Source organism: Amblyraja radiata, chromosome 15 (genome assembly GCF_010909765.2).
Source record: "Amblyraja radiata isolate CabotCenter1 chromosome 15, sAmbRad1.1.pri, whole genome shotgun sequence".
In the NCBI taxonomy this organism is placed as follows: domain Eukaryota; kingdom Metazoa; phylum Chordata; class Chondrichthyes; order Rajiformes; family Rajidae; genus Amblyraja; species Amblyraja radiata.
In genome coordinates, this window is record NC_045970.1 from 36,014,262 (window position 1) to 36,031,348 (window position 17,087).

Sequence of the window (17,087 nt, forward strand, 5' to 3'; positions counted from 1 at the left end):
ACCGAAATGGAAAAATTCTGGGCGTTTGTGGGTCTGGTGTTGGCGTAGCAACGAATCAAAGGCTGGCACCCACAGGCTGGCCACCACAAGTCAGGCAGAAACACAGCCTGCCAGCAGCCAGCCAGCCGGCAGCCACAGAGTTTTAATATTATATAGATATACAAGATATAGATAGATATAGATAGATAGATGCGTGGGACATGGTGGTTGCCTGGAACTTGGTGTGGCGGGTGATGGTGGAGTCAGATAGGATAGTGACATTCAAAAGACTTTTGGATAGGCACATGGATATGCAGGGAATGGAGGGATATGGGTTATGTGCAGGCAGGTAAGAATTGGTCTTGGCATCATGTTCGCCACAGACATTGTGGGCCTAAGGGCCTATGTTAAAACATGCTTCTCACGTTTCCCAGTGTGATGGTCCTTCTTTTCTTCCTCTTGTTTTTCTCCCACCACAGATTCTGGCTGACCAGCTGACTGTTGACGGCTTGTTCAGTTTTGGTTCCCGGGAGGATGCATTTGTCCAAATGAAGAAAGATTAAACCTGACACTCTCTAGACCTGAGAGGTTCATCTCATGCAAACACACAATTCTTAAGGACATGATGTGAACATTATGTCTGGGGTACCTGGATTCAGGGATCACAGTCTCAAGTTAAGTAAATGTCTATTCAGGGTAAAGATGACAATTCTTCACACACTAAGTAGTAAATCTTACCAAATCGTCACCCAAGAGCAGTGGTGGGTCGGTCACTGAGGATATCCAAGGCAGGGACAAAGTTTTAAATGATAAGGAAATCAAAAGAAAGCGGTATTGAGAGAAAATATCAGCATTTTAGAGACTTTTGCACAGGCCCATGGATATGCAGGGAGTGGAGAGGTGTGGATTATGTGCAGCCAGATTAGAGTTAGTCCTGGCATCATGTTCAGCACAGACAGTGTGGCCCAAAGGGTCTTTTCGGTGCTGTACAGTACTGTTCGATGTTATATGATCTTATTGAATGGTGGAGCATAACATGCTCCTGCTTCTATTTCTTGCTTTGCTCTGTTATCCTGGTGAGCTCCCTCTGTGACAACTCGTACTCATACTCAGCATCATCCCAGGGTCGCTGGTGAGACATCTTCACTCCTGGCCCCTTCTTCTCCTGGCACATTCCCAGACTGGCTCTCCTCTGTTCCACGGTTTCAAAGCGTGCTCAGAACACGGCACATCTGCTGGAGCACCTTGGCGCCAAGGAACCAACCTCAGTTTGGACCAGGATTGAGTGAGTGGAGAACCTTGGTGTCCATGGAACTTTGAGCCATCTTCTTCCCAATGTCACCCTGTGGTTGATATGGCCTCCTGTACATCGGCGAGACCAAGAGTCGACTTGGTGACCATTTCTCCAATCACACGCTCAGTCCACCAAGGCCCGCTGGATCTCCCTACTACAATCAGTCCCCACCCATAATGTCACTGTCTCGGTCCTCCAGAAATGCTGTCTGACCCTCAGCACTTTGTGTCCATGGTCTGAAGAAGAGTCCCGGCCTGAAACATCATCTATCCACGTCCTCCAGAGTTGCTGCCTGACCCGCTGAGTTACTCCAGCACCTTGTGCCTTTGTTCTTTGTAAACCATCACCTGCAGTTCCTGGTGTGCAGATCTCACTGTAATTGTGTGGCAATGCGGTGATGGCTTGGATGCCATCACACCTCGTTGTGACAGCAGTCGCCGTTCAGCACATCTCTGAGTGTTTAGCGTCTGGACTTCCTTTTCGGCTTCTCCACCACCACCTCGATCTCGTCGTCGCTGGGGGTGAGCGGCCTCCTGATGACCTTCTTTTCCACCTTGTACTTCTGCTCCCCGACTTTGGGCTCTGCTTTGACCAGGTACTCTCCGTTCTGGTAGGAGATGGTGACGTGGGTCTTGGGGTAGGTGCCGTAGACGCGCCGCAGGTCATTCTGCAGGAGTTCGGGGAGCTCCCTACTGGGGCCGTAAATCTGTCCCATCTTACCCCAGTGTAAATCGCCCCTCAGGGAGGCACCTTCGGGCCAGGCGCCCGCGGCAGGAGGGACATACCCCGTGTACGGGTAGTATGGTGGGTATTGGTAGGAGGTCGGGTTTGCAGGTGGCAGCACTGGTGGTAGTGGTGGGTACCAGTACGGGGAGATGTAAGGAGTCCTGTAGAAATGGTGGTACTCCGTATGCTTCCCTGGACCTTCATGGTCCAAGGTGGGGTCCACCATGACCAAGGTGAGCGGTCGACTGGAAAAGTTGTGCATCTGGATGGGAGGCAGCATAAAGGTCTCAGCGGGCACCGTGACCCTCCACGGTGCCACAGGTCCATAGGGCACGGGGGCTGGGTACATGGTCAAGGCAGGCTCAGTCTCTGCATCGCCAGCTCACTCCAGCACTTGGCTATCGAGAGTCCCGGCCACTCTCTCCGCTGAAACGTCACAATCACAGCCTCAGTTTTCCGCTTGCTGTGAAAGAAAAGAAACAACTTGTTTTAGTTTTAACTGCAGCTTTCACTGTTTCTTTGGGCTTTAGTGATGCAGCACGAAACAAGCCCTTCGGCCCACCGTGTCCGCACTGACCAGTGTCACACCGTACACTAACCTACACACACTGCAGACAATTAAAAAAAATTATCGAATCCAAATAACCTACAAACCTGCACGTCTTGGGCGGTTGGGAGGAAACCAGAGCACCCGGAGAAAAGCCACATGGTCACAGGGAGAATGTGCAAATTCCATACAGACAGCACCCGTAGTCAGGATTGAACCGGGATCTCTGGCGCTGTAAGGCAGCAGCTCTACCGCTGTGCCACCCGAGTGAGCCTCAATCGTACCATTTGGAGCATTGTGAGCAGTTTTGGGCCCCATATCTGAGGTTGGATGTGGAAGGCGTTGGAGGAGGTCTCGAGGTTTACCAGAATGATCCCATGGATGATAGGGTTAATGTATTGAGGAGCATTTGATGAATCTGGGCCTGTACTCACTGGAGTTTAGAAGGATGAGGGGGTGATCACATTGCAACCTACCGCATGATAAAGACCGAGATAGCGTGGATGTGAAGAGGATGTTTCCAGTCATGGGAAAGTCTAGGACCTAGTCTAGGACCAGAGGGCACAGCCTCAGAATAAAAGGACGTAGCTTTAGAATGGAGATAGGGGGGATTTTTAGCCGGCTGGTGAATCGGTGGAACTCATTGCCAGAAACGGCAGTGGAGACCAGTTCATTTGGTATTTTTAAAGCTGAAATTGATAGTTTCTTTGTAAGGAGGTCAAGGTTTTACGGGGAGGCAGGAGGATGAGGTTGAGAGGGAAAAATAGATCAGCCATGATCGAATGGTGGAGCAGACTCGATGGGCTGAATGGCCTAATTGTGCTCTTATGGCTTTCTCAACCACGTGTGTATAAAACCCACCTGAGCATTATTTAAGTTTTGGTTTATTATTGTCACATGTACCAAGATACAGTGGAAAGCTTTGTTTTACATGCTATTTAATCAGATCAGATAATACTATACATAAATACAAGCAAGGCAAACGTAAGTACATTAGATAGAATTGGCCCCACTTCCCATTTGGACAAGATGAAAAGGCCAAGGGTAACAGGACCCAGGTATCTAAGCAGGAATGGGCAAACAAATGGCGGTAGCACTGCAGTAGAGTTGGTACCTTACAGCGTCAGAGTGCCTGGTTCGATCCTGACTACGGGTGTTGTCTGCACAGAATTTGTACCAGTGACCACATGGGTTTTCCCTGGGATTTCCCATTGCCTCCCGCACTCCAAAGATATGAAGGTTTGTAGATTAATTGGCTTCTGTAAATTGTAAATTGTTCCTAGTTTGTAGGATAGTGCTAGTGTACAAGGTGATCGCTTGACAGCATGAACTCAGTGGGCTGAAGGGCCTCTTTGCAACTGTATCTGTTTCAAACTGTTTTGATTAGTACGGGTGCCAAGGGTTATGGGGAGAAGGCTGGAGAATGGGGTTAGGAGGGAGTGATAGATCAGCCATGATTGAATGGCGGAGTAGACTTGATTGGCTGAATGGCTTAATTCTGCACCTATCACTTATGAACTTATGTATCTCTAAATCTTAAACTAAACATATATATATACAGCAAACAAGATTAATGGCATCTGCAGTTACTTTCTTCACATTCTACTCCACTGCTAAATCTCAAGGAATGCCTACTTTGAAGGAGTTCTCCTCCTCTCCGACCGGAGTGCTGCGAGACCCGACTTTCAGTCTGAAGAAGGGTCTCGACCAACGAAATGTCACCCATCCTTTTTCTCCAGAGATGCCGTCTGACCGGCTGAGTTACTCCAGCACTTTGTGTCTATCTTCAATTTAAACCAACATCTGCAGTTCCTTTCTACACACTCAAGATAAATAGCAGAATTGTTTGACTACAACTCTGTAAAATACTTTCCTCCCTGCCTTGCAAATGTTGTGAATTACCGGTGCCACAACGCAAGACTGATTCAGAACAATTGCATAACCTTCAAACCCATGACGTTACAAGCAACAAATTAGTGATATAAGGTTACCTGACCTCTCATTTCCTAGTGATGAATGGAGTATGGGAACCACAAATACAACTATTGCCTCTTAGGAACTCGAGGGTTGGTTTATGGATCTTGCCTTGTTTAAATACAGAACACTATAACTTCAAAAGGTTCATAAATATTAAAAATAAATAAATCCTTTCACATTTCGCTCAAGCGAGAAACAAATAACATCCCGCCACACATTCATAGTTCAAATCTGTGTTCTTCAGCATAGCCTGTAGCCAGTATGTTTTACCGGAATGAATAGCTCAGGTAAGAGACACATATGAGACCACTCTATTTAGTAAATTAGCAGGCCCTTCAGCCCATCTCGTCCATGCTGACCAAGATGCCCCATCTACTCTGGTCCCACCTGCTCACATGTGACCCATGAGGGAGACCTCATTGAAACTTAACGAATAGTGCAAGACCTGGACAGAGTGAGTGAGGAGAGGATGTTTCCACTGGTGGGAGAGTCCAGGACCAGAGGCCATAGCCTCAGAATGAAAGGACATACCTTTAGAAAGGAGATGAGGAGGAATTTCTTTAGTCAGAGGGTGGTGAATCTGTGGAATTCATTGCCACCGAAGGCTGTGGAGGACGTCAATGGATGTTTTTAAGGTGGAGATTGATAAATTAATGATTAGTGCGGCTGTCAGGGGTTAAGGGGAGAAGGCGGAAGAATGGGGTTGAGAGGGAAACATAGATCAGCCATGATTGAATGGTGGAGTAGACTTGATAGGCCGAATGGCCTAATCGTGCTCCTACAACTTATATTGCTCTAAACTTCTATGGTCCCTATCCATGTACCTGTCCAGGGGGCTTTTAAATGTTATGGCACCTGCTTCAACTACCTCCTCTAGTTGCTAGTTCCACATACCCACTGAGTGAAAAAGTTGCCTCTCAAGGTTCCTATGAAGAATTTTAAGAGGCTTTTTTTTTAAAGGGAAAGATTTATTACTTACTTTCTCGAGCAGATAAATATTTCATGCACACAAGCCTAACACGAAGCGAAGATTGAAAATGGGCGCTTTAAATATAACATGCTTGGTGACCAAGCGGAGCAAGACGGCTGTGATTGCTGCAGGAAGCACAGACCTTGGAGAGAGCTTGGAAGAGACTTGATGTGCTGCAGCCCCGGGCGCCGTGTTTCCAGTGGCGGTCCCGGGTTCGCAGCGCCAGACCCGTGTCCCGGTCTCCCGTTACCGTCTTCCAGACCCGGCCCGGTGTACCAGTCACGGTTCCTTCTCTCCGGCGCCGGTCCCGTCTCCCAGCCACTGTCCCCTTCACCCACCACACGCCGCCTCAGGCAAACTAGCCGTTCACTGCCCGCTGCTGTGTGCGAGTGACCCCGTTACTAGGCGGGGTGGGAGGACAACAAGGCGGGGGAGGAGATGCGGGAGGGAGGGAGGGAGGCGAGAGACAGGGAGTGGCGAATGCAGGAAGGGAAGACAGAATAAAGGAGTAAAAAAGATTAATATTTTCTCTCTACATTGGGGCTATTGATTTATTGATATTGTTATTATATATCTATAACATCGTCTTTACCGACCTGTTATGCTGCTGCAAGTAAGAATTTAATTGTGTTTTTTTTGTGGGTACATATGACAATTAAACACTTTTGACGGGTGCTTTCCGACCTTAAACTAATTCAACCAAGTTCAGCAGCTGCGAGGTGCTTCTTGGAATGTTATCATGGTGCTAAATAATCCCCAGATGACAACAGCAAGAAATAGAAGCAGACCCCCCCCCCCCCCCCCCACCCACCATAAACGTAGATAAAATTATGAGAGGTAAAAATATAGGGTAGACAGTTTGAATCTTTTCCTCAGGAAAGGGTGCAAATTTGAAAGACTAGAAGGCATAGCTTTAAGGTGATAGGGTCAAAGTTTAAAGGAGATGTGCAGGGCAAGTTTGTCACGCCAAAACTAATAGGTGCTTAGACTAGAGCATGCTACCAGGGGTAGTGGTGGAGGCAGTTAGTATCAAAGATCCTATAGCTCTGCTATAAGATCTTTGGTTAGTATAGTGGCGTTTTGGAGGCATTTGGATGGGCAGATGGATATGCAGGGAAAGGAGTGATATGGAACACGTGCAGGCAAATTAGATGAGTTTGTCATGGCATCATGTTCAGCACAGACATTGTGAACCTATGCTGTGTTCTATGGTCCAGAACAGAGTACTATTAAAATGGTGATTTTCAGAGGGACCTGGATGTTCTTGCGCACACGTCAGCAACACTTAACATCCAGGTGCTCCAAGTAGTTAGACAGGCAAATAGTTTGTCGATCTTTATACTGATAAATGTCCTATGATACCGAAGGCTCGTCGGATATTGGGATCCGCCAAAGGCTCGATGGACAGCGTGTCCGGGAACCGGCTCTTTGGTCATAAATAACCGGGAGAGAGCTCCAGACATTTCCAAGCCGCCGAGGATTGTTCACCCGACGCCGGAGTTCCAGCATTCCAGCAAGAGGGCCTGAAAACATCAGACTGGCTGTGGAGGCCACAAATAGGCCCTGACCTCGGGTGATTCGCAGAGGAAGAGGACTTAACTTTTTGATGCCTTTCCCCACAGTGAAAAAATTTGATTCTGTTGTGGGGGGACGTTCATGTTGAATTCTATAATGTGTTGTATCATTTTAAAAAAAAATGTTTTTCTATGGATGTACAGAAACTTTATTATTTATTTTATGGAAAGCACTTTGGTTTCAACGCGAGTTGATTTAAACGTACTATATGAATAAAATTTACTTTACTTACTTTACTTTACTGGAGATGGTGGATGCGAGGAGCAAGGGCCAGTAGGAGAGTGAACTGGGGCGATGCCTCCAGCGCCTTCAGGACAGCAGCAGGAAGCACCCCCGGGCAAGGAGAGGAGAGGGTTTCAGTTCGTTACAGACAGCGCCCATAGTCAGGATGGAACCCGGGTCTTTGGCGCTGTAAGGCAGCAACTCTACCGCTGCGCCACTGTGTCTCTTCATCAGTCGAGGCATTGAGTATAAGAGTTGGGATGTGGCACAAAATATTGATTAGTCTGTCGTTGTATTGTGTGCAATTCCTGTCGTCATGTTACAAGAAGGAATGGAGTGGATGCAGAACCTATTCACAAGGACGTCCCATGGAAAGGAGTGCTTGAGCTGTGAGGAGAGAAGGGATAGGCTGGGTCTGTTTTCCCTGGAGCAAAGGTGGCGGAGGGTGACATGACAGGGGTGTATAAGATTATGAGGGGCACAGATAGGGTAGATAGCCATAATCTGTGTCCCATGGGAAGGGTGTCTAAAACTACAAGGTCTAGGTATAAGGTCATAAGATGATTATAAGACATAGGTGCAGAATTTGGTCAATCGACCCATTGTTGTCTGTTCCGCCATTTGATCATGGCTGATCTATTTTTCCCTCTTGACCCCTTTCTCCTGCCTTCTCCCTGTAGCCTTTGATGCCCTTACTAATCAAAAACCTATCAATCTCTGCTTAATAAATGCCCGATAACTTGGCCTCCACCGCCATCTGCAGCAATGAAGTCCACAGATCCATCACCCTGGCGAAATAAATTACTCCTCATCTCCATTCAAAAGGAAAGTTTTTATACTCTGAGGCTCTGGCCTCTGGTCCTGGATTCTCCCACTACTGAAAACATCCTCTCCACATCCACTCTGTCCAAGCAAGAGAAAGACGAGAGAGAGAGTAGGTTTAAAGTGGATAGGGCATTGTTTTTGCCTGTCTAACTATTACCTATCCACTTTAAACCTACATTGTTTTAGAGTGAGATGGAGTAGATTTATTGGGGATCTAAGAGGAAGATTTTTCACACTCAGTGTAGTTGGAATCTGGAATGAGCTACAAGAAGACATACTGGGGATGGGAACAGTAACAACTTTTAACTGGCATCTTGAATGAGCAAGGCAGAGAGTGATTAATGCAGACAAGTGAGATTAGCATTGATCGACACGCTGGTCAGCTCTATGACTCTAAATGTCATTATTTTGCCATGATCTTGTTAATCTTCTGCATCTTAGCAACCTGGGGAGCAACCATTAGTTCTGGGACATTATGTACCATAAACAGCCTCTACAAAAGATACTGTTCATTACATAGGTTTCCACAGCAACCCAGGTATTCAATGCCAGATATCAAAGTTTGCCATCAAAGTTCCACAGTGCCAATGGTACATTATTTATAAGCGGCAAATTTTGTAAAGGGACAGGCAAACCTTGCACCATCTTGAACATTATGCTACTCAGCCATTTTAATGACACCATCCCCATATGAAATACAATCAAATGTTAGTGCAGATGAACCATTGATATAATGAGGTATCAACACTGCAGCAATCTGTGTTTTCCCGCATTGCAACAGTGATGGGTCTTTCCCACATCGACCTTTCTGCCCGCCAAGGCCTGCTGGATCTCCGGGTTGCAAACTATTTTAACTCCCCTTCCCACACCAACCTTTCTGGCCTGGGGCTCCTCCATTGCCAGAGTGAGGCCACACATAAACTGGAAGAACAGCACCTCATATTCCACTTGGGTATCTAACAACCCAATGGTATGAACATTGAGTTCTCCTATTTTCAAGAAATCCTCCTCTCTCTTGTTCCCCTCCTCTCTGGTGTGTACTCATTTCTCCCACTATCTCCCATCCCTCCCCCCCCACCCTCTCAGTTACCTTGCATCTTTCCACTCCTTTGCACATCTCCCAAGTCCCTCATTTCCCTTTTATCCCCCCTTTCCACCTATATCCGTCCCTCCGGCTTTACATCTCCGTCCCCTTTCCTTACCGTATACCGTTTATCTCCATTTCACCTCTTGCCTTTGCACAGTCCACCCATCTGCCAATCATCCCTCCCCTCCCAACCTGTATTCAGATTTTATTTCCAGCTTTCTCCCCACTTCTACACTCAGCCTGAAGGCGGCTCTCAACCCAAAACGTCACCTGTCTATTCCCTCCATAGACGATGCAGACCTGGAATGAACCAACCCAGTGTCATAAATATTGATTTCTCCAACGCTAAGTAACCCATGCATTTCCTCTCTCTCCATCCCTCCCCCACCCAAGTCGCACCAGCTTCTCTTTCTCACCCAACCAACAGCTAAAAATGGCCTGTTTCCTTTTTTGCATATCTTTCATTCATTGTTCTCAATCTCTCTACGTCTACAGTATATCTCTTTTTCCTTTCCTGTGATTTTCAATCTGAAGACGGATCTCGACCCCTAACATCACCCATTCCTTCTCTCCAGAGATGCTGCCTGAGTTACTCTAGCTTTTTGTGTCTAACTTCGATGCTGCTGACCTGTTGAGTTCCTCCATCGGATACAAGGAACTGTAGATGCTGCCTTACAACTCCAGATGGTGGTTTATAGAGGTGTATAAAATCATGGGAGGAATCGATCGGCTAAATGCACAGAACCGCTTGCCCAGAGTAGGTGAATCGAGGACCAAAGGAAATAGATTAAAGGGGAAATTATTTATTAGGAATCTGAGGGGGTAACTTGTTCATACAAAGGGTGGTGGGTGTATGAACAAGCTGCCAGAGGAGGTTGTTGAGGCTGGGACTATCCCAACGTTTAAGAAACAGTTAGATAGGTACATGGACAGGATATGTTTGGATAGATATGGACCAAGCGCAGGTAGGTGGGACTAGTGCAGCTGGGACATGTCGGCCGGTGTGGGCAAGTTGGGCCGAAGGGTCCGTTTCCACACTGTATCACTCTATGACTCTAAAAGAAGACACAAAGTGCTGGAGTAACTCTAGCAATTTCGCCTGACCCGTTGAGTTCTTCCGGCACTTTGCTCCAGTCTTTCGCACAATATTCCAACATCTGCAGTTACATATCTACAAAAGCATTATTTGGCTTTGGGACATTGTGAAAGGCATTACATTAAAGCAAGTTGACTTTTTTGAAATCACAAAAAAAAGAGACATCCGTGTTTTAACGAAATACGCTAGTTTCAACTCTGGTATTTGTAAACCAACGCTGTTGCTCCTTTTGTTTAAGATTAAAACATTTTTTTTTAAAAATCGCTTTTGGAATAAAAAAACAACGGTTCCGTCCCTTTGTAATTTTATTGCCAACAACATTTTGCAGATCTCTCTCTATATCTCTCTCTCTATATCTCTCTCTCTCTTTCTCTCTCTATCTCTATCTCCCTGTCCTGTATCCTCTTCTCCCTTAATCCTTCCATTCCCAACACAAGCCCTTGAAATCCCTGGGATCGCCACGTCTGCAGCAGCTGCCAATCAAAGTGGTCGCGCGCGCGCGCCCCCGCCCCCGCCTCCCCTGAATGTTACCGCGCGTGCGCAGGAGACCGACGCTGGAGCAGCCGGCGAGACGTCATCCCAGTGACGGGCAGGTGCGGCAAATGGGAGTTGCCGTTGTGGGCGGGCCGTGGGCGGGTTCGGCCAATGGGCGGGGGTGGAGGGGGCGGGTTCAGCGGCGTGCCGGCCGGCGGTTGGCGGTTGGAGGAGCGTGTCACGAGGAGGGAGTGAGCGCGGGCGGGGCTGGAGCGCGGGCGGCCATGGTTACCACAGATCCTATACGGGTAACGGGAGAGAGACGGACCGCACGATCAGCAGCAGATACACAGCGCCGCCTCCCTCCGTCCGTCCGTCGTGGCAAGAGTCGGCTTCCCCTCACGGCGGGACATGGTGGCAGTCGCGGCCGGAAGAGCCGATGGGTTAAAGGAGAACCGGTGGGTCGGCGGAGATGCAGTCGCGGGGGAGTGAAGGTGGGGAAGTGGGTAAGAGGGCGAAAACGGAGGAGGGGAGAACATTGGGAGAGCAGAGGCCGTGGGGGGAGAATGAGGTGGCTGAAGGAGCCAGCACCGCCATTCAATATGATAATAGACAATATCAGTACCCCGTTCCTGCTTTCCCCCCCCCCATATCCTTGATTCCGTTAGCCCAGAGAGCTAAATCCAACTCTCTCTTGGAAAACATCCAGCGAATTGGCCTCTACTGCCTTCAGTGGCAGATAATTCCACAGATTTACAACTCTCTGGGTGAAAACTTTTTTCCTCATCTCAGCCCTAAATGGACTATCCCTTATTCTTAAACTACCCCAACATTGGGAACATCTTTCCTGCATCTAGCATGTCCGATCCTCTAAGAATTTTATATATTTCTATAAGATCCCTTCTCATACTTCTAAATTCCAGTGAATACATGCCCAGTCAATCCATTATTTTATCATATGTCAGTCCTGCCATCCTGGGGATTAACCTGGTGAACCTATGCTGCACTCCCTCAATAACAAGAATGTTCTTCCTCAAATTAGGAGACCAAAATTGCACACAATACTCCAGGTGCAGTCTACCAGGGCCCTGTATGACTTCAATAGGACCTCCTTGTTCCTAATCTCAAATCCTGTTGCAATGAAGGCCAACATGCCATTGGCTTTCTTCACTGCTTGTTGTATCTGCATGCTTACTTACAGTGACTAATGTACAAGCACACCCAGGTCTAGTTGCATCTCCCCTTCTAATAATAATAATAATAACATATTTTATTGTCATTGCACGTCAGTGCAACGAGATTTAGTGTGCAGCTCCACTGATGTACAAGAAAGGTAAATAAATACAATACATAAATAAGCAAGCTGAATTGATTGACGTGACCATCTGAGGGAGACTGTCCAAAGGGGGTGGGTGGGAGGGCACTCATTAGGGTCGGTTCAGAGCTGCTATAGCTCTTGGGATAAAACTGTTCCTGAGTCTGGAGGTTCGGGCGTAGAAGGCCTTGTAACGTCTGCCGGAGGGAAGTAGTTGAAACAGACCGTGGCAGGGGTGTGATGAGTCCTTATGGATGCTGAGGGCCTTCCTGAGGCACCGCGTGTGGTAGATGCCCTCCAAGGCTGGTAGCTCTGTCCCGATGATCCGCTGCGCTCTGTTGACGACGCGCTGAAGAGCTCTCCTCTCCGCCTCCGTGCAGCTGATATACCACACTGAGATGCCATACGTTAGTATGCTCTCTGTGGTGCAGCGGTAGAACGTTGTCAGCAGCTGTTGGGGCAGACCAGTCTTTTTTAATGTCCTCAGGAAGAACAGTCGTGGCTGTGCCTTCTTGACCAGCGCGGCGGTGTTTGTGGACCATGTGAGGTCTTCTGAAATGTGAGTGCCCAGAAACTTAAAGCTGGACACTCTCTCCACACTTTCCCCATAAATGGAGATTGGGGCGTATTCTCCAGAATGGGACCTCCTGAAGTCAATAATCAGCTCCTTGGTCTTGGAGGTGTTTAGTGCCAAGTTGTTATTGGCGCACTAGTCCGCCAGGTTCTGCACCTCCGCTCTGTAGTTTGTTTCATCACCGTTGGTGATCAGCCCAATCACTGTTGTGTCGTCTGCAAACTTCACGATGGTGTTGGTGTCGAATGCAGGGACACAGTCGTGAGTGAAGAGGGAGTAGAGCATGGGGCTTAGTACACAACCCTGTGGTGTGCCGGTGCTCAGGGTGATGGTGGAGGACAGGTGCGGGCCCAGTCTCACTGCCTGCGGTCGCTCCGTGAGAAAGTTCAGGATCCAAGCGCATATCGGTGAGCTGAGGCCTAGCTGGTGGAGTTTGGTGGTGAGCTTGGTGGGGATGACCGTATTGAATGCAGAGCTATAGTCAATGAAGAGCATCCTCACATACGTGCCCTGTCTGTCCAGGTGAGTCAGGACAGTGTGAAGGGCCAGAGAGATGGCATCCTCTGTCGATCTATTTGCCCTGTATGCAAATTGATGGGAGTCCAGTGAGGCAGGGATGCTGGATTTAATATGGGAGAGGACCAGCCTTTCGAAGCACTTCATAGGGATTGGAGTCAGGGCAACCGGCCAGTAGTCGTTGAGGTTGGTGATTTTGGACTTTTTCGGCACCGGCACTATGGTGGCTGTTTTCAGGCACTTGGGGACCGTTGCCAGAGATAGAGATAGATTGAAGATTCTCGTGAATACCTCCGCCAGCTGTCCAGCACAGTCCTTTAATACTCTTCCCTGGACTCCATCCGGGCCTACAGCCTTGCGTGGATTGATCCTACGCAGAGCGCACTGTACCTCCTGAGTGCTCAGTGTTAAGGCCTGTCCCTCCGCTATGGCCGGGGTTATTCCACACCTGGTGGTGTTGCCAGTTTCGAACCGGGCAAAGAAGGTGTTTAGTTTGTTGGCCAGTGTGATATCACCGTGGGGGCAGGCGGGGCTGCTCTTGTAGTCAGTGATGTCCCTGACACCCTGCCACATGCTTCTGGTGTCCGCGGTATTGAAGTGGTCTTCTACCCTTTGCCTGTGGATGACTTTGGCCTTTTTTATGCCTCCGTTCAGGTTCGACCTGGCCGCACTGTAAGCAGAAGTGTCCCTGGATTTAAAGGCGTTGTTGCATGCCCTTAGCAGATCCTGAACCTCCTTGTTCATCCAGGGTTTCCGGTTTGGGAACATCTCTATTTTGGGTCTATATATATATAGGGTCTGAAGAAGGGTTTCGGCCCGAAACGTCGCCTATTTCCTTCGCTCCATAGATGCTGCTGCACCCACTGAGTTTCCCCAGCAATTTTGTGTACCTTCTCTATTTTCTTGTCCACTGTGACAGTCTCCACACAGCAGTTGATGTAGGAGAGCACAGTGGATGTGTACTCCTCCAAGTCTATCTCTGTACCACTGGTAGCCTGTTGTGCAAATAGGTCCCAGTCGGTGCGATCAAAGCAGTCCTGACACCATTCAGATAATATGCTTTCCTGTTCTTGCCACCAAAGAGGATAACCTCACATTTATCTACATTATTATTGCATCTGCCATCCAACCTATCCTAGTCACCCTGCAGCCTCATAGCATCCTCCTTGCAGCTCACACTACCACCCAGCTTTGTGTCATCCGCAGACTTAGAGATGTTACATTTAATTCCCTTGTCTAAATCGTTAATATATATTGTAACCAAATGGAGTCCCAGCACCGAGCCTTGCGGCACCCTATTAGTCACTGCCTGCCATTCTGAAAAGGACATGTTAATTCCTACTCTTTGCTTCCTGTCTGCCAACCAGTTCTCTATCCATGCCAATATCCTATGCCCAATACCATGTGGTCTAATTTTTCACACAAATCTCTTGTGTGGGACCTTGTCAAATGATTTATGAAAGTCCTGAACACATCCACTGGCTCTCCCCCATCCATTCTGCTTGTTAATCCTCAAAAAATTTCAAAAGATTAGTCAAGCATGATTTCCCCTTCATAAATCCATGCTGACTTTGACCGATCCCTTCACTGTTTTCCAAATGCGCTACTATAACATCTTTATTAATCGACTCCAGCATCTTCCCCGCTACCGATGTAAGGCTAACTGATCTATAATTCCCCGTTTTCTCCCTCCTTTCTTAAAAAGTGGAGTTACATTGGCTACCCTCCAGTCTACAGGAACTGATCCAGAGTCGAGAGAATATTGGAAAATGATCACCAATGCATCCACGATTTCTAGGACCACCTCCTTGAGTTCTCTGAGATGCAGACCATCTGGCCCTGGGGATTTATCTGTTTTCACTCCCAACAGTTTACCTAACACCATTTTCGGACTAATGTGGATTCCCTTCCATTCCTCCCTCCCACTAGATTCTCGGTTGCCTAGTATTTCCGGGAGATTGTTTGTGTCTTCCTTTGTGAAGACAGAACCAAAGTACTCATTTAACTGTTCTGCCATTTCCTTGTTTCCCATTATAAATTCACCTGTCTCTGACTGTAAGAGACTTACATTCGTCTTCAATAATCTTTTCTTTTTTGTATACCTATAGAAACTTTTACAGTCAGTTTTTACATTTCCTGCAAGCTTTCTTTCATGCTCTTTTTTTCCACCTTTTAATTAACCTCTTTGTCCTCCTGAGTTCTAAATTTCTCCCAGTCTGGTTTGCCGCTTCTTCCGGCCAATTTATATGCCTCTTCTTTGGCTTAAACACTATTCTTGACTTCCCTCATCAGCCACGGTTGAGCCGCCTTCCCATTTTAATTTTTTCGCCAGACAGGGATGAACAATTTTGGGAGTTCGTCCATGCGGTCTTTAAATCTTCGCCATTGCATCTCCACCGTCAGCCCCTTAAGTATAATTAAATATAATTTGAGTATAATTAAGTATAATTTGCCAGTCTATCCTAGCCAATTCCCATCGCATACCTTCAAATTCTCCTTTATTCAAGTTCAGGACCCTAGTCTCTCTCCATCCTAATGCAGAATTCCACCATATTATGGTCACTGTTGCCCAACGAGCCTTGCACAACAAGATCGCTAACTAATACTTCCTCATTACATAATACCCAGTCTAGGATGGCCATCTAGTCGGTTCCTCTACATATTGGTTAAATAACACATCCCGTATATATTCCAGGAAATCATCCTCCTCAGCGCTGCAACCAATTTGCTACATGCATCCCTAATTTCCTGCTTGATGCTGTTCCCCAATCTTCCTACTGCTGTTTGGTGGTCTGTATACCACTCCAACAAGTGTTTTCTGCCTTGGCTATTTCGCAGTTCTACCCATACTGATTCTACAGCATCCAAGCTAATGTCTCTCCTTGCTATTGCATTAATCTCCTCTTTAACCAGCAATGTCACCCCACCTCCTCTTCCTTTCTGTCTATCCTTCCTGAATATCGAATACCCCTGCATGTTTAGCTCCCAGTCTTGGTCACCCTGGAGCCATGTCTCTGTAATTCCAACTATATCATATCCCTTAACTACTAACTGCACATTCGATTCATCCACCTTATTTCAAATGCTCCTCGCATTAAGGCACAAAGCATTCAGGTTAGTTTTTCTCCCTTCTAGCCTTTGCTTCTGTCCTCCTTTTATGACCCTCTGTCTCCTTGCATTGGGTCCCAGCCCCTTGCCCTGTTAGTTTAAACATGCCCTTTCCTAAACTCTTTTTCCTGTTAGCTGCACGGATACGCGTCTAAGCGTATTTAAAGTGTGGTATTCTTGGAACAAACTGTCTTTCTTGCTGGGAAACTGATCCCTACACAGCTGATGCAATATAGAAGCAGGAATAGGCCCTCTTACCTATATCGTTTAACCTCGCCATTCTGATCATTTGCACCCCTTTCCTGCACTGAGTTACTCCAGCACTTTGTGTCTAACCCTTTATTCCATTTCAATTATTCTTTATTCCATTTAATGGAACATGTGGAAAATGTAGAGTAGGAATAAACAAGGAAAGGAGGCTGGAATGAGCAACATTGGCATGCAGACCCCAACTGTTTACTAAAATTGATCAGTTTTTGCTTGAATATACTGAGCTGCCTCCTCGTACATGGGTAAAGAATTCCATGATTAATTATGTTTGGATGATATTTATTTTCTTCATTTCTGTCGTCTTAACATCTTATTTTGACACTTCCCCTTGTTTCTGGTCACCACAGCCAGGGGAAACATCACCTTTGTCAAACCCTACGACAATTATGTACATATCAATGAGATAATCTGTTGCTTAACTTAACCACTGGAAAGATTAGGCCAAGTGTGTATAAATCTCTCATCTTATTTCCAACCTACTATGTTGGGAATCAATCTGATGAACATTCGCTACACTTCCTCTATTTCCAAA

The 17,087-nt window shown here is 47.1% G+C and overlaps 2 protein-coding genes across 2 annotated transcripts in view; one reads left to right on the forward strand and one right to left on the reverse strand.

Annotated features, from left to right (window-relative positions):
• Nucleotides 1-207: 207 nt before the first annotated feature.
• On the reverse strand, nucleotides 208-5,877 carry c15h10orf95 (chromosome 15 C10orf95 homolog). The gene is made up of 2 exons (XM_033034030.1): nucleotides 5,636-5,877; nucleotides 208-2,462 (listed from the first exon to the last, which is right to left on the reverse strand). The coding sequence occupies exon 2, from the start codon at nucleotides 2,346-2,348 to the stop codon at nucleotides 1,734-1,736; it is 615 nt and encodes a 204-aa protein (XP_032889921.1). The 5' UTR covers nucleotides 2,349-2,462; nucleotides 5,636-5,877; the 3' UTR covers nucleotides 208-1,733.
• Nucleotides 5,878-11,009: 5,132 nt separating this feature from the next.
• Nucleotides 11,010-17,087, forward strand: part of mfsd13a (major facilitator superfamily domain containing 13A) — a 29,216-nt gene continuing 23,138 nt past the window's right edge. The window contains exon 1 of the mRNA XM_033034031.1: nucleotides 11,010-11,230. The gene's annotated coding sequence lies outside the window, so the exon portion shown is untranslated. The remainder of the gene's footprint in view (nucleotides 11,231-17,087) is intronic.